General features: G+C 37.1%; 1 protein-coding gene across 2 annotated transcripts in view; it reads left to right on the forward strand.

Moving 5' to 3' along the window:
- The first annotated feature begins 2,062 nt into the window (after window positions 1-2,062).
- The window catches only part of VPS50 (VPS50 subunit of EARP/GARPII complex), a 131,193-nt gene continuing 111,770 nt past the window's right edge, over window positions 2,063-21,485 (forward strand). Inside the window, exons 1-2 of one of the 2 annotated variants that reach the window (XM_058525622.1) lie at window positions 2,063-2,185; window positions 9,197-9,265. In XM_058525622.1, coding sequence (XP_058381605.1) covers window positions 2,153-2,185; window positions 9,197-9,265 — 102 coding nt within the window. In that variant the 5' untranslated portion in view covers window positions 2,063-2,152. Of the gene's footprint in view, window positions 2,186-4,701; window positions 4,787-9,194; window positions 9,266-21,485 lie in introns of those variants that run through there. The other variant, XM_058525629.1, reaches the window with a different exon arrangement.

Genomic DNA, 21,485 nt, shown 5'->3' on the forward strand with positions numbered 1-21,485 from the left:
CCACAGGTGGATAAAGTTTCTCATTTCATAAAGATTTTCACACACTAAGCCCTGTCTGACAAGATTAGAGCAGGTAAAGAATGAACTAAACCAGGATTGCCCTAAAGTGACAGTATTTTCTTTATAGGGTTAGAAATAGAGTCAGAGAAGCATATACGTGAACATATAATTTCAAGAGGAATTGTTAAGTGCAATGATGGAAGTATGCACAGAGTGGTTCTGTCAGAGCAGAGAACTGGGCAGAATTATGACTAAAAGACCTCATAATTGTAAGGTGCTTTACAATTTATAAATTGCATTCACTTGCCTCATCTCATTTATCCTTACAAAACCCAAGGTCAAATATTACTACCTCATTTACAAAAATTAATAAGACAAGACTCTGAGAGGTTAAATAACAGAATTTCAGAGTTGTAAATAACCTCTATATTAGTGTCCCCTAAATTTCAGTCACTGCAAACCGCTTTTACTATTTTTGCCACATCTGACTACCAGTCCTACTATTGTTTACCTAACATTTTTCATTATTGTGGCACACTTTAACATTTTTTTTTCCGTTGTTTTTTTTTTTGAGGAAGATCAGCCCTGAGCTAACATCATGCTAATCCTCCTCTTTTCGATGAGGAAGACCAGCTCTGAGCTAACATCTATTGCCAATCTTCCTCCTTTTTTCCCCCAAAGCCCCAGTAGATAGTTGTATGTCATAGTTGCACATCCTTCTAGTTGCTGTATGTGGGACGCGGCCTCAGCATGGCCGGAGAAGCGGTACGTAGGTGCGCGCCCAGGATCCAAATCCCGGCCGCCAGTAGCGGAGCGCGTGCACTTAACCACTAAGCCATGGGCCGGCCCTAACATTTTTTTTCGGTTGTCTTAAGAAATATTTTTGGAATCATGGATCTGAATTTTATTTTTTTTCTAATAAATATTAATTAAAAATAAATGTAAATTTAAAAGAATCATTGGTACCACATTTCAGGACTTGCTCTTCAACACTATACAGAAAACCTTTACTTAAACATCTGGATAATAAGTCCTTCAGTTTCTGTATGCACATCAGCAGTAATCTTAGGCAAGATTTCTTAATTTAATTGCATTTCTTAACTTAATTTCTCCATACCTCAGTTTCCTCATCTTTAAAATGGAGATAATAGTACCCCCATAGGATGTTTGTGTGGGTAAATGAGATAATACATGTAAACCTACTAGCAGAGTTCTTGACAATGCAGTAAGCTTATAATGAATGATAGCTATTATTAATTGTTAGCTCTGGGTGGCTTTTTTTTTTTTTGGTATTCTCATAATTGGAAAGTTCTTTCTTAAATCGAGGCCCAAACGACTCCCCTATTAATTTGTCCAATTTAACTAAACTGCTAAAATTGAAAAGAGGACTTTAAAGTGACATGTGTGCTTATTATTACGTTTTATTTTCCTTCTTGACTTGCCTCAGATAGCGCAGGTAATAAAATGATAGGTGGGAGTTGAACCCTTGAGTTTTAGGGCTTTTTGGCAGTGGATGCCAAGACTGAGGAAGAACAGCCCTAACCCTAGCCAGCCGCCTATTGGACAACCTGAACCACACCTTTCCTCAAGACAAGCCCAGTGCTACCAGGGGAGTCCCAAGTGCTCAGATCACCTCTCGTAGAGTGCCTTCCCTTGAGTTCCTGCTCCTTCCCGGCAGTCTCACGTTCTCCCATCCCGCCCCTCTAGACCAGGTGGGGTTTCCTTCGTCACACTCCTAGGGGGCATCATGCCAGTCTGGTTTCTATACTGTCTTAGTCTTTGTTCCTTTCGCTGAATGGCTAGTCACCTATGAGTTAGGTTTTTGCCTCGCCGAAGCACACCTACCGAGAGCAATGACCGGCAATCGCCGTGGTCACTCAGAGCAACAAGCTTTGCAGGCTTAACTGGAGCGCCCCCTATTTTGCTTGCTGGGAAATGTAGTACCTTGGCTGTTCTCTCTCCTCCATTGCAAGTGCCGGAGGCAGCTGGAAGACTACAATTCCCAGCATGCCCAGGGCAAGAAAGAATGACCCGGGTCGGCTGGTCCACGTGACCATTCACTATGGCTTCCCTGTGTCGGGGCCAGCTGTCTGGTGGTTCTGTGTGATTTGTTAGTTCTTTGTGGCAGAGAACCCTCCTCACGATTTCGACAATGCAAAAAATCAAATCTCTTATGACCCGACAGGTAAGTAGCGGCAGCTGAAGCAAAGGCCTCCTTCATTTCCGCTGGGAGAAGAGCCGTGATGTTCTGTCTGGGCCGCTGTGGGAGGAGACCTAAGTTATAGGTGGTGGCAGGTGCCAGTGGCACGGGGAAGCCGGGACACACCCTGGAAAATTCACCTGAACCGCCCGGATCAGACCCTTGCTCTAGCGGGTAGCGGCGTCCCAGAAACGTTGGTTTGGAGGAGGTGAATGAAGGAGTCAGAGGTAATCTCTGTCTCCCCTCCTCCCCCTTTTGCCATCTTTCCAGTGACAGCCCCAGCTGCCTTGCAGGGTTCCTCATATCCATGCTGTCTGTCGTCTTTGAGCAGATGGCCTGAGTAGGGAGTTGAGGTCTGTGCCCTAGAGATGACCTGGAAAGAGTGAAAACAGCTAATTTGAAGACAGAATTTGTAGCTATATGACTTTGGGCAAGTTCCCAAACCTTGTAGTTTGTTTCTGGTTGTAAAAATGAGAAGAATAATTATTTTTGTTCATCTTCTCTCACAGATCTGTTATGAGGGTCATCACTAAGCGAATGTATGTGAAAATTGTTTGTGAAATGCTGTCTTTTAAAATCATTGTCATGGCAAAATAATAGTCTTTTATTTTTGCCCAGAATGGTGATTCATAAATAAAACTTTGGCTATTTTCTGTGCCGTCTTGTAAATGTTAGGGACTTCCTAATAATGCCTCAACTTCCTTCAAGCAAGAAGTGAAAGAAATTTCCCTTTATGTACTTACCGAGCACGACTTGGTTTTAGATACCTTTGTTTATTTAAAGTCTAATATTTCACTAGAACTAGCCATCTTTATTATTTTAATATGAGAGGAAGGTAATTTAGATTAGAGTTTTAAATCAACGTGGTTTTGAGAACTTTGGAGAATGTGTAGGATAATCATTTAATGAAAAGTTCATTTATGAGTTTTTTTGTTGTTGATTAAAAAAATAGAAATTCCAAATTAAATTCTTATTTGAGAATTTAGAATTTGGGAGCTATCTGAACAGGTTACAAATTTGAGGTTTCTGGTGAACAATACATGAGTCCTACATGATTATTTTACTCCTGTCAAATAATATTGTTAATGTCATGAACATAGAATTAAAAAGTTATGTGAATAAGAAAAGATTTAAGTAAGGGGGTAGTAACCTTTGGCAATCCCTCACATTTGTTGAGTACTAGTGTTATGCTTCATATTATTTCTTATTTGAGAAGGAGTTTGGGTCCTGCTCCATCCTGTAGTTAACTGTGTGACCTTGAGCAAGTCACCTAACTTTTTTGAGCATCTGTTTCCTCATCTTTAAAATAAGAATAATAACATGTACCTTATGGAGTTAGGCTGGTGGTGATATTTATATGATACAGTGGAGGTAAAGAGGTAAATAAAAGAGCTAATGAAGTTCCTGGGCCTTATCAAAGAAGTGCTTGATCATAGAGATCATCTCAGTGGCTGCATTGATGGTAGGAAAGCAGGAAAACTGAAAGCAGCCTGTTGCAGTAATTCAAACAATAGATGATTTTGGGCTGACTATGATATCTGATTTTTAAAACAAGATACACTTTTGTACGTTATACCACTAATACTCTTAAACTGCCTTTGGAATGCTGAATTTGGATTGTGCATCAGTTTGTGCTCTTTCATGTTGCTTACCATGCAGTTCAGTGTAGTCAACATTGTCATCATTACACAGCAACTTTGGTTGGCTTATTGTTTTTTAACCATATTTTGTAATAATAAGTGGGACAGAAAAAGACAAAAGTCCAGATATCAGTGATAATAAATTTACGTCTCCTGAATGTGGTGAAGTTGTGCTGAAAATCATAACTCTTTAGCCTCAGTCAAGTTGCTTATTGGACTTGAGTGGGTGAAATCTGTGCTTATTGGATGGAAAAAAAAAACAACTAAAGAATGCGTATAAAAAGTTAGAACTATACTATGTAAAAAGTGAGGTAAAATTAGGAGTTTTACACAAATTTTTAAAGTCATCCTAATTACATATGTTTAAGGCTTGGCTTCCACGTATTTGATCATCGTTAATACACAGTTCATGAATCTATGAAGTATGAAAGTAGGGTGCTACCTAGAGTTACATTGGGGATTTTATTTAGCGCTCTTTATTATTGGGTTAAATGTAGTAGTATTACAAATAAATATACACAAAGATGTTTCTTTGTGAGGCTACAGAAAATGTAATAATATGAGATATGAAATTAAGGGTTTTTGGCAGTTCAGCTCTCCCAGGATCTTGGTTTGGAGTAGAGGGGGAGAGTGGGCTTTGTTAGCTATCTTTATTCAGTTGAGATCGGTTGTTTTGCTTTCTCCATTATACTGATCTCTGTTCTTTCACTTCATTCAACACATGTTTATTGAGCGCTATGTGCCAGGCGCCATTCTAAGTTTGGAGGATGCAGCAGGGAACAAAACAGACAAGTGCTCAGGCAGACATGGTGAGAAATGATTTGGAGGAAAACAGGATAGGGAGTACTGGGAGTCATTGGGAATTTGGAGTCGTTCATGATTTTAGATAGGGTGGCTGTGGAAGGCCTCACTGAGAAGGTATATCATTTGAGTAAAAACCGGAAGGAGATGAGGGAGTGAACCATGTGGATATGTGGGAAGGAGCATTCTAGGTGGAAGGAAAAGCAAATGCAGAGGTGCCTGAGGCAGGAGCATGTTTAAGGAATAGCAAGAGGCCAGTGTGGGTGGAGTGAAGTGTGTGAGGAGAAGAGTGTAGGAGATGAGGTCAGGAAGCCGGGTCACGCACAACTCCATCCTGACCTCGTCTCCTGCTGCTTTTCTCCTCACTCGTCGCAAGGCCATGCTTCTATTTTGATTGAAATAGCAAGCAGAGGAGAGATGTAATTTGACATATACTTCAGAAAGATCTTTCTGGCCTCTGTTTTAAGAATAGATTGAAGAGGGAAAAAGCAAAACCATGTAGACTAATAAGGATGCTATTGCGGCAATCCAAGTGAGAGAGGGTGTGGGCCTTAACCAGGGTGCTGGCTTTGGAAGTGTTGAGAAGAAGTGGGATTGTGGATATATTGTAAACGTAGAGTTGACAGGATTTCTTGACATATTGGATTTGGGCTGTGAGAGAAAGAGAAGCATCAAAGTTGACTCCAAATGGTTTGGCCTCAGCAATTGGAAGAATGGAATTGCCGTTTACCGAGGTGGGTAAGACTGAGGGAGGAACAGATTGAAGGAAGGGAGAATGTTTTTAGACTTGTTAATTTGAAAGCCTCTCAGATATTTAAATGGAGAGATAAAGTAGTCAGTTGGCTAAAAGACTCTGAATTTCTGAGGAGAAATCTGGGGTATAGATAAAAATTTGGGAGTTACCAGCATATAAGAGGTATATAAACTGGCTAAGCTCACCAGTGAAGTGAGTGAGATGTGAGAGTCCAAAGTTGGAGCTCTTGAGAGTTCAGTGTTAAAAGGTCAGAGAGAAGCCGTGGATCTAGTTAGGCAGATTGAGAAGGAGCAGCCAGTGAGGTAAGAAGTCTACAGCATCTTGAAGAGCACCTGTCCCATAACAGCTGCTCAATAAATATTTGTTAGGTGAATGTTGGATAAAGAGAACAACCAAGTAGAGTGGGTACTGGAAGCCAAGTACAGAATTTAAAAGAGGGCGTGATCAGCTATGTTAAATGCTGCAGATGGGCCATGTAAGGTGAGAATGAGAATGTGCCTTTTTTTTTGTGAGGAAGATCAGCCCTGAGCTAACATCCGTTGCCAATCCTCCTCTTTTTGCTGAGAAAGATTGGCCCTGGGCTAACACGCATGCCCATCTTCCTCTACTTTATATGGGACACCGCCACAGCATGGCTTGACAAGCAGTGTGTCCGTGCGCGCCCAGGGTCCCAACCTGCCAACCCCGGGCCGCCAAAGCGGAGCGCGCGCACTAAACCGCTACACCACTGGGCTGGTCCTGAGAATGAGCCTTTGGACTGAGCAGCATGGAGGTCATCGGTGACCCAACAACAGCACTTTTTGTGAAGTGGCGGGGAGGAAAGGCTGATTAGGGTGGGTTTGAGGGAAATTGAGGATTGAGTATAAACACTCTGTGGAGTTTTGCTGAAAAGAGAAGGAAACACGGTCATCTCACGTGCTCCTTTTGACCATTGGGACGTAAGTTGCTGGTGTCATAACTGGAAACTGAGGGTTCATGTAGACATAAGAGAAGTAGTCTGTAGTGTTAATCTGATTTGGACAAAGAAATAAAGTGCAGTGGCAGGTGTTATTTATGCTGAATTTTGTATAAATTTAAACTGGGGGAATTATTAAAACAAAACCAAATACAGAAGAAAAGGAAATAATGCTTAGTGATTACAGTGAAAGTTTCAGTTTCATCAAGGCGGAGTACTATAGTTATAACCATGATTTCCTGCTTTAGAGAGGTAAAGATAAAGTAAAAATGATGACTTAATTTCTGTTAGTAAAAATTTATGAAATTGCTAATTAAAAGGTTCAAGATCTATAATCCTAAAATACAGGTGAGTGTCAGATGTTGTGCTTTGAGACATTTATGTAATTCTTCATTTCTGTTTTGATAAGAGAAAAGAAAAGCATTTCTCTGTGATCACAATAATATTCAGAATAATGGTTAACACTTAAAGAATGCTTGCCATGTACCAGACACTGTTTTTGGCCTTCACATAACATTATCTCCTTTCCTCCTTATAGCAGCCTCTGAGTTGTCACCATCTAATGACTGTCATCATCATTGGAATATAATGATAGGCAGGTTAAGCAAGTTGTTCAAGGCCACAGAGCCCATTCCTTGAATCACTGCATTCCCCTGCTTCCTAATATGTATATAGGGTTTCCAATTGTTATTACTTTTATTTTGTACATTTCATGGAAAGTTGCCATGTATCAGTAGCAAATTATTGTGTTCAGTGACTAATTTGGAGGTTATGTCTTTTTCTAGATGTTGGTATATATCACTGTTTACGTTTCAGCCATTGGTTTCTTTACTGAGTAGCTCTGGGGAAAGAGAAAAATTACATGTGATATATTCCTCCAAGGATTTCTGTTAGGTTGGTTAAACAAATCTATACTTTTTAAAGTGTTTGTTTAAAAGGCATGGCAATTGCATTTTTTACAGGGTATTTTAGAGGTGGTCATGATTTTGAATCAAATTACGATGATTTACTCTCACATATGTGTGTATGTATGAATGTACGGTGTGTATAATGTATATAGAAGGTTAGTTCTGTAACTCAGCCTTGCCTTCTTTACCACTTGATGCTTTGCCCTCATGGTGACTATTGGTGAGAAATTGGGACAAGGAAGAACAAGGGCACAAGAGTAGTTACATACGTTTATTTCCTCACTCATTATAAGACAGTAAAACTCAGTACCTATGCTTTTTTTATTCCAGCAAACTTCCCTGGAAACTTCATTTTAAAGTCAATTGTATGTTCCCATGGGAACAATCTTCTAATTAGCTGGAGATTGGAGCTTGACCAAACTTTTCTACTGGATAATTTATTCATTTCTTTGGTGTTTACTCTGTTCCTGGAACTTTGCTAGCCAATGGGCTATAGAGGCAAATAAGATTTGGTCTCTCCCTTCTCTTGGGACTTTGGTCTGGGAGCGAAAAAGAGATATATTTAGTATTTAAAACTTCATTACTTTGGTAGAGGTATTATGTTGGAAAATGTCTATCTGGGTTTCTAAAACATTAGTGATTATATGAATCACCAGCGTTGCTTGTTAAAATGCAATTCCTGGTCCTAATCCAGAAATACCTATTCATTAGATCTGTAGTGGGACCCAGGAATCTCATGTTTAAAAACTCCCCGAGTGATGTTGATGGAGATGATCCAGGGACAATACTGAAAAATAGTGTGTTCTTTGAAGCATAGGGATTTAGGAAGACTTCATAGAGGAGTTAATTCTTAAGGTAGGGTTTTGGTTTCTTTAGAGGGTGGCTATGTGGGTGTGTAAGAGAGAGAAGGCTGGGTGGGGTATTCTGGGAGTAATGGAAGATTTGGGGGTGAGGCAGAGAACCTTGTCATAAAACATTGTAGATATGACTGGTGGCATTTTAGAATAGGGAAGATAAAATACACACCTCCATAATTTAAAAATATGCAGGTTCTGCTCTAAGTCTCAAATAATCAACCTAAATGTACCATATATTTTGGTTACTAAGGATATTGCAGGGCCAATATAGGGCACCTAAACGATGAAAACTTGACTGTAGCAAAAATCTCTCCTCAGATTCATGTACCAGCTAATTTAGCTTACAGACTAATATTACAGGGATTTTAGGTGTCTGCTTTGAATAGCCTATTTTTAAAAAGAGGCCTTGAAAGAAAATTTAAATTGCTAACTTCTTTCTGGCTTGATAACTTTCCCTGGTGCAAATGAGACTTTCAGAATCCCTCAGTTGATGTGAATATAGAAAGTCCTGGGTACCAAAGAGCTAAAGTACAGGTAGAAAGCGGTGAGACATGAGGTTTAAGTCTCAAGTATGCAGTATAAATTCGGTGCATTGGTGAGAAATCATCAGGTAAAATCAAGGGATTACTTATGTATTAATTAAGCAATTAGCATTATTTAAAAATCTTTGATTAGCTCCTTTGGTTGGTGTATTGTCTCTGTGAATCATAATACTTGGACCTTTTTACCAGGTGAATTTGGTAATGATTAATAGATAAGTGCTTTTATAGAATGCCGTTTGTCATCCAAGTTTCTTTTCTTTTGTTTGTTTTTGAATCATAAGGTTAAGTTAGGCTTCAAACGTTAGTTATGAAGGTGCCATATAATACTTTTATTTTAAACCACCAAAAGTACATCTTTACTTGATATAATAATAGTACTATATGTATTGACAATTGTTTTTAGAACATATGTTCTATATGTTTTAAAGCAGGATAATTTATATTTTTTAAAATGGTGATTTCTATTCTAATAGGTATGTTCTATCATTTTATGGTTCTGCAGCACAATTAAAATTCTTTTATCTTGTTTTTTTTTTAAGGGTCTTAAAAGCCCTCCGGAGAGCCTCAGTGATCTCGGTGCCATCGAGAGTCTCCGGGTCCCTGGAAAGGTATTGATCTACATGCGTGAGCATGACTTTTCACTTCTTTAAGAAAAGATTATTGCCTTTGGATAATAATTGATTCACAGAAGCTTTGCCTTCCCATAGGCAGATGGTTGTTATGATGAGCTAGGTAAATTTTTATAGCACAGTAGGCTTGGGGCTTGTTTTTGCTTTCATTATTCATTGGGATACGTATGATTCATTATAGTGTAACAGAAAATGCAAAATTGATAAGTTTAGAGTTTATTATTATATTAAATTCTTAGCCTGAAAGCAGTTATATATATATGAGAAACTTATTGATTTATCTGCTGTAATTTGGAGAAATAAAATGAAATAATTTACTTTTTATGTTGTAACGCTCTGAGCCAAAAATCACAGTTAATTATGTTTTTGTTATGAAGCAGAGATTTTTGAATAAGTAGCTAAAACATAACTTATACCAAATTGTAGATATCTTAGATTTTAATCCTCTGATATTCATGTGAACTTCTCCGTTTACAAATTTAATAGGTGTTATTTGATAGCTAGCTGGCTTCACCTCAGGAGAATTATTAACCATTGTTAAATAAATAAATCCCTGCTGTTTCTCACTCTGGAGTGTTGCCACTTAGAGCTGTGTCTGTAAATAGCAGCTCCATCACAGATCAAAGCCTGTTCTTCTGAAGGTCTGCTCTTGTGATTTTCAATTTGAGGATCATATTTGAAACTACTGTTTGTTTTCTGTGTCTGGCATCTTAATACATAGGGCTTGTTTCTCTTGATCAGCAATTATGAGGCCTCTCGTCACACCTCAGTGTCAGCTGCTTAGGAGGATGATGTCTCACTTCTATGAGGTGCCTTAAAGTGAACTTTGTATTTACTGCTTAGCCTTTATTTTAGATCAGACCCAAACATATTCTCCAAATATGATAAAATTCTAACCAACTCTTTTACATGAAATTGCTTAGACAAAAACCTTAAAGAAGCATTTTGAATAGTTTTATATAATGTTATAAAAGATTATTGAATGTGATAAAACTGAGAACTAAGAGATAACCATAAATCCTAATTGACAAATAATTCTCTTTTTTTCTTTGACTTAAGGAGAAAAGATTATCATGCATTATGAACATGCCTTGAATTAGATTTCATTAGATGTTTTGGAACCAATGTAAAATTGATAAGTGAGCCTCTTTAAAAAATACATGAATGTATTGCATAAGAACTTTCTGTTGTCTTTAAACTGTGAGCCGTGATGTTTTTCCAGTACTGGTAGGTAGTGAATTTATAATGGTCTCATTACACAGTCTTCTTACTGACTCCCCACCTTAGCCCAACAGTGACCAGCGGTGTGTACTTTTGAGATGACTGGCTCTGGGTAGAGAGGCCAGTCTTGGATCACAAGGTCAGCAAATGTAAATAGTTCAGGTGATGATTAAGTCTGGGGCCTTGGTCTGATTGACACACACTAAGAAGCTAAGTTAGTTAAATTGTAAAATAGTTAATAGTGAAATTAGTGTCTACGCTAATTAGTGTCTACGCTGTCAGCTTAAATTTAGCCTTACACTTAGAAAGCCTTATAAGCGTCTTGTGCCTATTCTCTCTGTGCGTTGTCTTGAAACATCACAGGTGCTGCAGTGTGAGCAGAACTGCTGCCTTCTACTCTGGGTGGTTTTGAGAATTTAAGAGTTGCTAGGTCCAGAGAGTGGCAAAGTTCCAGTCAGTAGACCAAGTTTGATATGGATGAAGTTCGCAGGCAGTACAAGAAGACTCATGTTAAGAAATTCCCTACACAGCATGGCTTGGTATAACTTTAATGCTGAGCATATGTTTCACAACTTAGATGTTCCTTTATAGTTAGGTCATACATATATTTTTTCTATTTTTAAATTTTTTTATTAGATCCCCAGAACTTATTCATCTTATAACTGGAAGTGTGTACTCTGACAAATATCCTCATTTCCTCTAGCCCCTGGCAACTACCCTTTTATAAAGGCTCTGTTTCTATGAGCGTGGCGCTTTTAGATTTTATGTACAAGTGAGATCATACAGTATTTGTCTTTCTCTGTCTGACTTATCTCACTTAGCATAATGCCCTCACTGTCCATCCATGTTGTCACAAATGGCAGGATTTCCTTCTTATGGCTGAATAATATTCCATTGTATATATACATATATACTACATCTCCCTTATGCATTCATCTGTTCACTGACATTTAGGTTGTTTCCATATCTTGGCTATTGTGAATAATGCTGCAGTGAACATGGGGGTGCAGATATCTCTTGGAGATCCTGTTTTCATTTCCTTTGGATATATACCCTGAAGTAGGATTGCTGGATCATATGGTAGTTCTGTTTTTAAATTTTTGAGGAACCTCCATACTGTTTTCCATGGTGGCTGCACCGATTTACATTCCAACCAACAGTGCACAAGGGTTCCCTTTTCTCCACATCCTCACCAACACTTGTTATTTCTGGTCTATTTCTAGCCATTCTGACAGATGTGAGGTGATACCTCATTGTGGTTTTGATTTGCATTTCCCTGGTAATTAGTGATGATATATATTTTTACATGATTTATTTATATACAATTGCTTTAAAATTAATGTTGCAGCTAGTTCTTGATGACCTGAGCTTTGATGGTTTCAAAAAACGATCTTTAGTTTTTCAAATTATTAAAAGCATTTCAACAAAATATAAAATATTAATTTGAAATGATCATTTAAAAATAACCTTTTCCTTTAATAAAAAAGTAATATATACTCTGAACAGAATACATGGTAAACAGAAAAAGGTACCTAAAAAAAAATATCGCAAAAATCACTAACATAGTCAGGGTTAACATTGCCTTCTGGTCTTTTCCCTATGGATATTCAACAAATTTATTGAGCATCTGCTATGTGCTAGCATTCTCTAGGGTCTGGCAATACAGCAGTGGAAAAGACCAAGATCTTCCAAAAGACAAAACTCTATTGTCAGAGAGCTTACTTAGGTTCAAGGAGAGGGAAGACAGAAAGTAAACAAGGTGATTGCAAATTATGACAAATACTATGAAGGAAGTAGGGTGATACAATAAACTCTGTGAAGCTGGGCGTTATTTCACATGAGCTAGTCCGTGTAGGTTCCTCCCTCCTTTTTTACTTTTACAAAAATGGTATTATACTCTATAAATTATTCTGAAGCTTGGGTTTTAAACGTAGTAAAATGTGTTGCGTAGAAAACACAGTATATTACTAGGTTTAAAAAGCAAGCTGCCCAGTAGTCTGGAGCAGGTCGATATTTTTTGAACTTAATAACAGTTTATGCTTGTCAGAATGGCTATTATCAAAAAGACAAAAAATAACAAGTGTTGGTGACAATGTGGAGAAAAGGGAACCCTTGTGCACTGTTGGTGGGATTGTAAATCAATGTAGCCACAATGGAAAACAGTATAGAGGTTCTTCAAAAGATTAAAAATAGAACTACCATATGATCCAGCAATTCCACTTCTGGGTATTTATCCAAAGAAAATGAAAATATTAACTTGAAAAGATATATGCATCACCATGTTCATTGCAGCATTGTTTATAACATCCAAGAATGGAAACAACCTAAGTATCCATTGATGAATGAATGGATTAAAAAAATGTGGTATACATATGGAATATTATTCAGCCATAAAAAAGAATGAAATCTTGCCATTTGTGACAAAATGGATGGACCTTTAGGGCATTATGCTAAGGGAAATAAGTCAGAGAAAGACAAATACTGTATGACCTCACTTACAGGTGGAATCTAAACCACACCCGCCAACCCCCCCAACCAAAAACATACCCGAAGCTCATAGATAGAGAGAACAGTTTGGTGGTTGCAGAGGCAGGGAGGTGGGGGAGGGTGAAATGGGAAATGGGTGAAGAGAGTCAAAAGGTACAAACTTCCAGTTATAAAATAAATAAGTCATGGGGATGTGAGGTACAGCATGGCGACTATAGTTAATAATACTCTATTGCGTATTTGAAAGTTGCTAACAGAGTAGATTTTAAAAATTCTCATGACAAAAAAAATTCTGTAACTATGTATGGTGACAAATGTTAACTAGACTTACTGTGGTGATCATTTGCAATATTTACAAATATTGATCATTATGTTGTACACTGGGAACTAATGTTGTATGTCACTTATACCTCAATAAAAAAAATAGAACACTATCTTAGTCTGGGTTCCCCTGATATTCTAGTGTAAGAAGTAAAAAACAAATTAAAAAAACCCAAGGCTGGCCCCGTGGCTTAGCGGTTAAGTGCGCGCGCTCCGCTACTGGCAGCCCGGGTTCGGATCCTAGGCATGCACCGACGCACGGCTTCTCCGGCCATGCTGAGGCCGCGTCCCACATACAGCAACTAGAAGGATGTGCAACTATGACATACAACTATCTAGTGGGGCTTTGGGGAAAAAAAAGGAGGATTGGCAATGGATGTTAGCTCAGAGCCGGTCTCCCTCAGCAAAAAGAGGAGGATTAGCATGGATGTTAGCTCAGGGCTGATCTTCCTCAAAAAAAAAAAATAAATAAAATAAAAATAATAAAAATAAAAAAAACCCAATCTGTGCTATTTAAATAGTGTAAATACTTATATAGAGAAACTTTTAAACATTAATTTCGTTTATTAGCTTTACCTCACTCAGGTATTGGTAGAACATAAAAAAAGGCGCTCTTGGTCTTCAGGAATGGACCCATTTCTTTTTCCTTTTCTTGTTGTAATGTCTTTCTAAATTGTAACAAGGAATTGAGGTTCCAGTGGGGTTTTCAAGAAAGAAATAGTTTATGGGGCCCGGCCCCATGGCTTAGCGGTTAAGTGCGCACGCTCAGTTACTGGCGGCCCAGGTTTGGAGCCCAGGCGTGCACCGACACACCGCTTCTCTGGCCATGCTGAGGCCGAGTCCCACATACAGCAACTAGAAGGATGTGCAGCTATGACATACAACTATCTACTGGGGCTTTGGGGAGAAAAAGAGGAGGAGGATTGGCAATAGATGTTAGCTCAGAGCTGGTCTTCCTCAGCAAAAAGAGGAGGATTAGCACAGATGTTAGCTCAGGGCTGATCTTCCTCACAAAAAAAAAAAAAAGAAAGAAATAGTTTAGCTTGGGCTGTGTTACATTAGAAGGTTCTAGTATAAAGAGTAAGTAGGAAAATATTAGGGTGAATCATATGAAATGGCTGTTTGTTTAGGCTAAAAATGGTCTAATATTGGCAAATTTCATATGGTTCAACTCACTAGAAAAAGGAGGGTAGTGAAGGAGAACTGAAGAGGGGCATTGGGTGTGCTTGATAATCCAGAAAGGATTGTTGATTTTTTTTTTTTTTTGAGAACTATATAAATTCTGAGTGAGAAGAAAGCTTAGAAATAATGTGGTACACTTTCTGCATTTTATAGACAAGATGACACTGTATCCCATTTTAAGAGGAGATGTGAGTCAAATAATAATCCACATACTGGAAATTTGGAATTTTGGTGGAGTAAATAGTATGGAAAACTAAAAAAATTAGGATCATTTTCAGAACTTGCTATAGGAAAGGAAACTTTGAGAAAGATTTCAAAAATCTTAGCTTAAATGGTTCGGAGTCAAGGTCAGTGGTGCTCAAACTTTGCTGCACTTTAGAGTTATTGGTACCCAGGCCATACCCCATTCCAGTTAAATTGCAGTGTGTGAGGTGGGGTCAAGTGTCAGGAGTGTTAAAGGTCCCCAGGTGATTCCAGTATGGAGTCAAGTTTGGGAACCATTGACCAAGTTGAGGATCTGATAACAAGAATGCAGAAAGGGAAAATACAGGAATTTTTTTAGAAAAAATTTTGGAAGTTTTAGTGACAATTTTTGTAGGGAAAAGCAGAATAAAGAATTAGTGATGACCTAAAATTTCATTCCCGGGAAATGGATTCTGTTATATCTCAAATGAATGGGATTTTCATGCAGAGGTAAGGATATAAGAATGCTATATTCAGTATTATAAATACTATATAATCTATATAGTATTTACTGACTAAATTTGTTATCTGTTTAATGAAATTTATACTTTTTTGAATTATATTAAAGATTTTTACTTACTTTAATTTGTTACAAGGATTATGAAGAATTAAGACTAAAATTTATTTTAATATATAATAATTGCAATAGCCACATGATTAATGGTTACAGAACTTGTTAGGACTGTGTTTGAGAGTATTTGTTGAATCCTGATTAAAAAATAAAAATATCAGTATTCGGAACCTTATGAATCTACATTTAGACTTTAAATAAACACTTTCTATAATGCTGCCATAATGATTACCTATCATAATCCTGAAAAAGAGTAGTAAATATTGATACTGTTTTATGAATTTTTACTGAAATACTGCCTCCTGATATTATTCTTTAAAGATAAGTGTTTTTTTTAAGGCCTTGATTTCACTAATTCATAAATACAAAGAGGACTCAGCTATGTTTTCTAGTACATGCTTGGTTTAGCTATGCTTTTGAGTTTTTTCATTAAAGAAGAATATAGGGTGATGGGACAAAAGAGGTATCTGTTGAGGTTAAAACTTGAGAATATATCTGTCTAAATATAAGAAAGTATTGTTGTTTTTATGCTGAATCCATTCCACAAATATTTGTTGAGCACCTGCCTACCCTGCAGCATTTCTGTTTTATAACATTCTGAGAGTTTGGGCAGAATGTTTTCTAGCATTTAAAATACTTCTGTGAAGTAAGATAAGTGGATTTGACTTGGCTTCTTATCATCCGTGAAAGGAATCCTAAAACTACACACTAACTACAGAGCTTTGTTTTCAGAACTTTACCCAGATATAAGGAAAATGTGCTAGGATAAGAGTGAAGAGAGCTAGGTTCAAATATTGACTTAAAACATTCAACTTATTAAAGGAAAGTCATTTTAATTGCTTTGTTGCCTCAGTTTCCTCATCTTTGAAGAGATTTGATTAGACTAGATGCTATTTAAGAGCCCTTTTTGCTCTATTTTATACTTTCTATATTGTAATATTTGTAGGAGAGAAATGATGGAAGAAATACACATTCAAAAGAATGTACTAAGTAGTTTTTTAAAAGATGACCATAGTAGTATCTGTATTAGGATTAGTATTGATGTTTGTGACTAGGAGACTTTTTTTAGCTTTAGTGATTGGGGTAAAAACTTCCAGTTTAGGATTATGTATCGTTTAAGACAGGTATCTTCTGCAGGTGGTACCAAAAGAGACTCTAACCATGGATCTGCAAAATCATTTAGAGTTTTTCTTAGGCACTCAAGGCTAACAATATTTAACTGTGTTCTTTTAACCATTAATGAAATTATGCTTCTCTTGGCTTCAGATGCTTTGAGATTTTTAACCCTTCTTCCATAGCAAATCATAAAAGGTCATTCATGCAGTGCATTTGACAATCATTTTTCGAGCCAGGCACTTACTAAGTTTTGAAGATGCAGAGAGGCATAAGACTCTGTTCCTACTTCAGCCTACGTGGGAGAGACAAGCGAAAATAGATAATCACAGAGTAGTGTAAGTACAGTAGAGGTTTACAGTAAGGTATGCACAGTGTTAGCACAGCTGAGAGAGGATTAGCAGTGGGTAGAAGTGAGTGCAGGGTCTTTTAGAATTGGTGATTAATTTGTTTTAGAAGGATAACCAGTGTACAGGTGGATTTTTGAGTGGAAATCCTGGACACTAGGATACTGATTAAGAGGAAGATAAGAACATGAGGCTTAGGAAATGGAGAAGGGTTAAATTTGAGAGACATTTTAAAAGCAGAATTTAGGAATGAGGATTTTATTGGATGTGGAAGGCGAAGGGATTGGAAAGACGGGGGTTTTTAGACACTGGGATGGAAGGCGCTGTGATGTCTCTTCTCAGACTAGACAGTATTTCTTCTTTTAGAGAGAGGGTCTGATGAGACGTTTGAAAACTAAAAGAAAAGCAAAATTAAGACATATACACTGGAGTTTTCTCTCTGTACTTCAATTTGTGATGTCTTTTTTTCAGCATTAGCCCCCAAGTGGACAGGCATGTGGCAAACAGCTTGATGTTGTTTACTGAAGTTGAGAGATTTTTAAAGATAGTTTTTTTTTTGATATTTGGTGTCTCTAAAGCTGTTATATTTAATAATTTCATTTTCATTGAAATAAATTTAGGAAAATACTTGTTAAAAATATAATGATTGAGTAAGAGAAGTAAATAAAAGTATTTGGAAGAGTATCAAATATAAAAGTTTTGCTTTCTAATTTTGTGTTTTTAGTACACATTAATAACTCAGTACATTTCTGTGAATAAAATCAGGTTTTATTCATGATCTATTTCTTTAAAAACAAATATGTGTATATTTGGAATGCTGTTATTGTGTAGAGAGTGGTTAAATACATTATTTTTATCACTTAAGTGTGTTATAAAGCTGGATTAAAATAATGCCATTTTAATAACCTTTTATAAAAAATCTATAAATCATTTAGCTGAAACCTTTTTTTTTTTTGTTTTCCATGAACATGGAATATCTCTCTATTTATTTATTGCAGTAACATTGGTTTATAACATTGTAAAAGTTTCAGGTGTACATCATTGTCCTTCTATTTCTGCATAGATTACATCATGTTCACCACCAAAATACTAATTACAACCCATCATCACACACATGCACCAAATTATCCCTTTCACCCTCCTGCCTTCCCCCTTCCCCTCTGGTAACCACCAATCCAATCTCTGTCCCTATGTGTTTGTTTACTGTTGTTATTATCTACTACTTAATGAAGGAAATCATACGGTATTTGACCTTCTCCCTCTGACTTATTTCACTTTGCATTATACCCTCAATGTCCATCCATGTTGTCACAAATGGCTGGATTTCATCGTTTCTTATGGCTGAGTAGTATTCCATTGTGTATATATACCACAGCTTCTTTATCCATTCGTCCCTTGATGGGCACTTAGGTTGCTTCCAAATCTTGGCTATTGTGAATAACGCTGCAGTGAACACAGGGGTGCATGTACCTTTGCAAATTGGTGTTTTCAAGTTCTTTGGATAAATACCCAACAGTGGAATAGCTGGATCATATGGTAGTTCTATCCTTGATTTTTTGAGGAATCTCCATACTGTTTTCCATAGTGGCTGGACCAGTTTGCACTCCCACCAGCAGTGTGTGAGAGTTCCCTTCTCTCCACATCCTCTCCAACATATGTTGTTTCCTGTCTTGTTAGTTATAGCCATTCTGACGGGCGTGAGGTGATATCTCATTGTAGTTTTGATTTGCATTTCCCTGATAGTTAGTGATTTTGAACATCTTTTCATGTGTCTGTTGGCCATCTGTATATCTTCTTTGGAGAAATGTCTGTTCAGGTCTTTTGCCCATTTTTTAATTGGGTTGTTAGTTGTTTTGTTGTTGAGATGCATGAGTTCTTTATATATTTTGGAGATTAAGCCCTTATCAGATGTATGGTTTGCAAATATCTTCTCCCAATTGTTAGGTTGTCTTTTCGTTTTGTTGATGGTTTCCTTTGCTGTGCAGAAGCTTTTTAGTTTGATGTAGTCCCATTTGTTTATTTTTTCTATTGTTTCTCTTGCCCGGTCAGACGTGGTGTTTGAAAAGATGTTGCTAAGACCGATGTCGAAGAGCGTACTGCCTATGTTTTCTTCTAGAAGTTTCATAGTTTCAGGTCTTACATTCAAGTCTTTAATCCGTTTGGAGTTAATTTTTGTGTGTGGTGTAAGGTAAGGGTCTACTTTCATTTTTTTGCGTGTGGCTATCCAGTTTTCCCAACACCATTTGTTGAAGAGACTTTCTTTTCCCCATTGTATGTTCTTGGCTTTTTTGTCAAAGATTAGCTGTCCATAGACGTGTGGGTTTATTTCTGGGCTTTCGATTCTATTCCATTGATCTGTGTGTCTGTTTTTGTGCCAGTACCATGCTGTTTTGGTTACTATAGCTTTGTAGTATATTTTGAAATCAGGGAGTGTGATACCTCCAGCTTTGTTCTTTTTTCTCAGGATTCCTTTAGCTATTCGGGGTCTTTTGTTGTTCCATATAAATTTTAGGATTCTTTGTTCTATTTCTGTGAAAAATGTTGTTGGAACTTTGATAGGGATTGCATTGAATCTATAGATGGCTTTAGGAAGTATGGACATCTTAACTATGTTAATTCTTCCAATCCAAGAGCACGGAATATCTTTCCATTTCTTTGTGTCTTCTTCAATTTCTTTCAGAAATGTTTTATAGTTTTCGGTGTACAGCTCTTTCACCTCTTTGGTTAAGTTTATTCCTAGGTATTTTATTCTTTTTGTTGCAATTGTAAATGGGATGGTATTCTTAATTTCTCTTTCTGCTACTTCGTTGTTAGTGTGCAGAAATGCAACTGATTTTTGTATGTTGATTTTGTATCCTGCAACTTTACCATATTCGTTTATTACTTCTAAAAGTTTTCTGGTGGATTCTTTAGGGTTTTCTATATATAAAATCATGTCATTTGCAAATAGTGACAGTTTCACTTCTTCCTTTCCAATTTGGATCCCTTTTATTTCTTTCTCTTGCCTGATTGCTCTGGCTAGGACTTCCAATACTATGTTAAATAGGAGTGGTGACAGTGGGCATCCTTGTCTGGTTCCTGTTCTTAGAGGGATACTGTTCAGTTTTTCACCATTGAGGATGATATTAGCTGTGGGTTTCTCATATATGGTCTTTATTATGTTGAGGTACTTTCCTTCTATACCCATTTTATTCAGAGTTTTTATCATAAATGGATGCTGTATCTTGTCAAATGCTTTCTCTGCATCTATTGAGATGATCATGTGATTTTTGTTCTTCATTTTATTAATGTGGTGTATTACGTTGATTGATTTGCGAATGTTAAACCATCCCTGCATCCCTGGAATAAATCCCACTTGATCATGGTGTATAATCTTCTTGACGTATTGTTGTATGCGATTTGCTAGTATTTTGTTGAGGAGTTTTGCATCGATGTTCATCAGTGAAATTGGCCTGTAATTTTCTTTTTTTGTGTTGTCCTTGTCTGGTTTTGGTATCAGGGTAATGTCAGCTTCGTAGAATGAGTTAGGGAGCTTCCCCCCCTCCTCAATTTTTTGGAAGAGTTTGAGAAGGATAGGTATTAAGTCTTCTCTGAATGTTTGGTAGAATTCACCAGGGAAGCCGTCTGGTCCTGGACTTTTATTTTTGGGGAGGTTTGTGATTACTGTTTCGATCTCCTTACTGGTGATTGGTCTATTCAAATTCTCTACTTCTTCTTGATCCAGTTTTGGAAGGTTGTATGATTCTAAGAATTTATCCATTTCTTCCATTTGTTGGCATATAGCTTTTCATAGTATTCTCTTATAATCTTTTGTATTTCTGAGGTGTCTGTTGTAACCTCTCCTCTTTCATTTCTGATTTTACTTATTTGTGCCTTCTCTCTTTTTTTCTTGGTGAGTCTAGCTAAAGGTTTGTTAATTTTGTTGATCTTTTCAAAGAACCAGCTCTTGGTTTTATTAATTTTTTCTATTGTTTTTTTGGTCTCTATTTCATTTATTTCTGCTCTGATTTTTATTATTTCCCTTCTTCTACTGATTTTGGGCTTGGTTTGTTCTTCTTTTTCCAGTTCCTTTAGGTGCATTGTTAGATTGTTTATTTGAGATTTTTCTTGTTTGTTGAGATAGGCCTGTATCGCTATAAACTTCCCTCTTAGAACCGCTTTTGCTGTATCCCATAAATTCTGGCATGTCGTATTTTCATTTTCATTTGTCTCCAGGTATTTTTTGATTTCTTCTTTGATTTCTTCGTTAACCCAGTCGTTGTTCAGTAGCATTTTGTTTAATCTCCACGCATTTGTGGCTTTTCTGATTTTCTTCCTATAGTTGATTTCTAGTTTCATACCGTTGTGGTCAGAAAAGATGCTTGGTATTATTTCAGTCTTCTTAAATTTATGGAGACTTGTTTTGTGGCCTAATATGTGATCAATCCTGGAGAATGTTCCATGTGCATTTGAAAAGAACGTGTATTCTTCCGTTTTTGGATGGAATGCTCTGTATATATCTACTAGGTCCATCTGTTCTAGTGTGTCGTTTAAGGCCAATGTTTCCTTATTGATCTTCTGTTTGGATGATCTATCCGTTGGTGTAAGTGGAGTGTTCAAGTCCCCTACTATTATTGTGTTACTGTCTATTTCTGTTTTTATGTCTGTTAATAATTGCTTTATATATTTGGGTGCACCTACATTGGGTGCGTAGATATTTACAAGTGTTACATCC

The sequence above is a fragment of the Diceros bicornis genome, chromosome 3, assembly GCF_020826845.1.
Source record: "Diceros bicornis minor isolate mBicDic1 chromosome 3, mDicBic1.mat.cur, whole genome shotgun sequence".
NCBI classification, from domain to species: domain Eukaryota; kingdom Metazoa; phylum Chordata; class Mammalia; order Perissodactyla; family Rhinocerotidae; genus Diceros; species Diceros bicornis.